Source organism: Cornus florida, unplaced genomic scaffold (assembly GCF_030987335.1).
Source record: "Cornus florida cultivar Cherokee Brave unplaced genomic scaffold, ASM3098733v1 CherokeeBrave_3.0.0_Hap2_Chr06, whole genome shotgun sequence".
Taxonomy (NCBI): Eukaryota; Viridiplantae; Streptophyta; class Magnoliopsida; order Cornales; family Cornaceae; genus Cornus; species Cornus florida.
In genome coordinates this window covers 46365184-46368090 of record NW_026775576.1, presented here as the reverse complement: position 1 = coordinate 46368090, position 2907 = coordinate 46365184, and the positions used below count along the sequence as shown (strand labels likewise).

Here is a 2907-nt window from a genome sequence, read left to right as displayed (position 1 = left end):
TATTTGAAATATTATTCACGATGAGGAGGTTACTAAAAGTTAGAGACCACGACGCCATAAAAGGAAGGCTTTGCAGAACAGGAAGACTACTTGAGATCGTGGGACACTTGGCCAAACAAGAAAGCGTCGGTTGAGAGTAGTGGAATTTCTTAAGGAAACTACTACTAACCGAAGCAGTTGTTGAAGAAAGTGGTCTAAATCGTGTCTGAAGAAGGAAGAGTCTACGATAGAGGAAGAAGGAGATGGGAAGAAGAAGTTATAACCGCTAAAAGAATGTGGGGCACTTGGTAGTCTAGAATTTGGCCAAGTGGAAGCTACTAAGGCTACCACACATCTGTTTACATGCATGGAGGGGCTCTATAAATAGAACACTTAGAGCTAGTTTGTAAACCCTGTTCAAGACACACAACCAATAGCACTTCAATTTCTTTACATTCATATATCTTTACATTCATGTAATGCAATTTCTGTATGTTTAATTCAAGTTATGCACTTATTATTCCTACTTTCTAGCACTTTACTTTGAAGTCCTGCACTTTCAATATAGCTTTCCTTTCCACTAGCCATAATTCAGTCTGAAAGTCCTTTTTCAAGGCAAAAAGAACCCTTGAAGGTGGTAATTCCAGTCCTTCATTCAATCACCTGATCCCTACAATTTCCTACTGGATAGTTGTTCGGATATCCACTTTGGAACGACAGCAGTTCCTGGCACGCCCAACGTTCACCCTCCTTTCCTAATTGGAAAAGACCCCGGTTTTCAAGAGCCGAACATATTGGCACGCCTAGTGGGACATCTAGACAGATTGTTCAATGGCCGGTGGAAGAAGGCAAGGCATGTCTGTCCAAGACCCTGCCGAACTAAAAGAGATACAAGCCAGTGAACTTCCAGTGGAAAGTTCACGATTTGCATCTGATGAAAATGATATGGTGGAAAAATTTGCTCAAATAATGGCAAATGGACCCATCATGGACAACATCCGCATGATGGCAATGCAACAAGATAGGTTTGCGCAAGACTAAGCTAGAGTCGTCCAAGACTTAGCCAGAGTTGTGCAAGACCAATCTAAGGCTAGTCAAGACCATGCAAAAGCTGCTCTTGCTAATGACCGAAAATTAGAAGAGATGGTGGACCGAATCTCTCAAAGTTTGAGTCTATGTTGGAAAGGTCCTTTGGAGGTTTGTCTCAAATTTTGGCCCCTCGGCCAAGCAACTCTGAAAGGTCTCAACAGTCGGCCTTCCAAGCTAGTAAGCCGGCCACATTTGTTGAAGGAAGTTCCTCTTAGCAACATGCAGGGCCATTTCCTCCAACTCAGCAGCAGGTGCAGTCCTTTCCAATGGCACAAACTTACACTCCAGCTGCACCTGTGACTGCTTCAGTGCCACAGATGACTGTTCCACAAGTTACGCCCATGCCAACCATTCAACAAGTTCAGAATTCTCCACCAGTGGTATTTCTACAGCAGACTTGGCATGATCAACCTGGCCAACCATGGCCATACCACAACCCACAAGCACAACAGAACGTTTCACCTGTGAACATTCAGCTAGCCACACCTGTTCCAGCAAGGCCACCCATGGTCATTCCTATGGCGGTTGGGGGGCAACCTTTTCCAAGGGAGCCACTTCTTGACCAAGGAGGAAGGAACCGTGGCAAAAACAACTATACAGATGCCAACCCCTTGCTTATGGATGGTGGAGGGTATCAGGTGGCCAATCAACCTCAAGGTTGGCCAGACAACAACCCTCCACAACCTATGGCTCTTGATAGAGTCTAATTTGCAGAATTCCTTCATCAGGAATTTGGCTTAACTCGAAGGGGTGGAAGACCAAATTACAGAAAGCCCTATCCAGAGTTCATTAATGAAGTTGAATTTCCAAGGAATTTCAGAATTCCAGAGTTTGCAACGTTCAATGGAGAGGGCGAACAATCTACCTTGGAACATATCAGTCGATTCACTGTCCAATGTGGAGAAGCAGCAGCCAATCCATGGCTGAAAGTACGCTTGTTTCCAAACACACTGACTGGATATGCTTTCAGATGGTATTCCAACTTGCCAGCCAACTCTATTCAAAGTTGGCAGCAATTTGAGGATTTATTCCATACTCAGTTTTATAGAGCTGAGCTTGAAGTGTCCATGGCAGACCTTTCCAGACTTCACCAACTACCTGGAGAGTCTGTGATGAGCTTCCTTTCTAGATTCAGGCGGGCCAAGTTCAAATGTAATTTGTCTTTGCCGCCAGAAGAATATGTGAAGATGGCTATGAACGGCTTAGAATTTGAACTTCGCAAGAAGTTTAAAGGAGTATAATTTCATGACTTATTCGATTTGGCTGGCAGAGTGGCTAAGTATGAAGAGCTCCTTCGTGAGGAGCAAGACCGGAAGAGCTCTTCTAAGGGCACCTACTATCGTGATCCTAACTATAAGGTGTATACCACTGAAACTGAAGGGGAGTTTGAAGTAAATGTAGCTAAGCTCAACATAAAAAAGGCTTATACTTGTGAGGCCTTGACAAAACCAAAGTCAGCCACGGCCAACTTGCAAGCCACTTCTGGTTCCAAGTGGAAGGGAGCAGACCCTTCAAAGAGTAATTCTTTTGACATCTCTAAAGCCAAGCAAATTTTTGATTTGCTCATGGCTGACAAGCAATTGATTTTCACAATAGGCCACAAGATGCCATCGACCTCAGAAATGGCCAAGAAATAGTATTGTAAATTTCACAATTCATGGAGGCATTCCACTAATAATTGTGTGATTTTCCGTAACATAGTGCAAAAGGCGATTGAAGATGGTAGGTTGAAGTTTCCAGAAAAAATAGAAGTCATGGGTGTTGATGAAAATCCTTTCCCCATGGTTGTTGCCACGAACGTTACTTCCCTTGCCACGGAACACCCTAAGAAGAAGGTGG

General features: G+C 43.9%; 1 protein-coding gene across 1 annotated transcript; it reads left to right on the top strand.

Annotated features, from left to right (window-relative positions):
• Positions 1-810: 810 nt before the first annotated feature.
• Positions 811-2705, top strand: LOC132314028 (uncharacterized). Its single transcript, XM_059812951.1, has 5 exons — positions 811-1004; positions 1118-1176; positions 1294-1706; positions 1797-2293; positions 2339-2705. The coding sequence occupies exons 1-5, from the start codon at positions 811-813 to the stop codon at positions 2703-2705; spliced, it is 1530 nt and encodes a 509-aa protein (XP_059668934.1).
• Positions 2706-2907: the final 202 nt, after the last annotated feature.

Bases quoted from the DNA above. Each gene is read 5' to 3' on its own strand.
- LOC132314028 (XM_059812951.1), top strand. From the start codon at position 811: ATGGCCGGTGGAAGAAGGCAAGGCATGTCTGTCCAAGACCCTGCCGAA. The intron at 1,177-1,293 runs GTTTGTCTCAAA...AGCAACATGCAG, and splicing joins GTTGGAAAGGTCCTTTGGAG to GGCCATTTCCTCCAACTCAG. The intron at 1,707-1,796 runs GTGGCCAATCAA...TTCCTTCATCAG, and splicing joins TGGATGGTGGAGGGTATCAG to GAATTTGGCTTAACTCGAAG.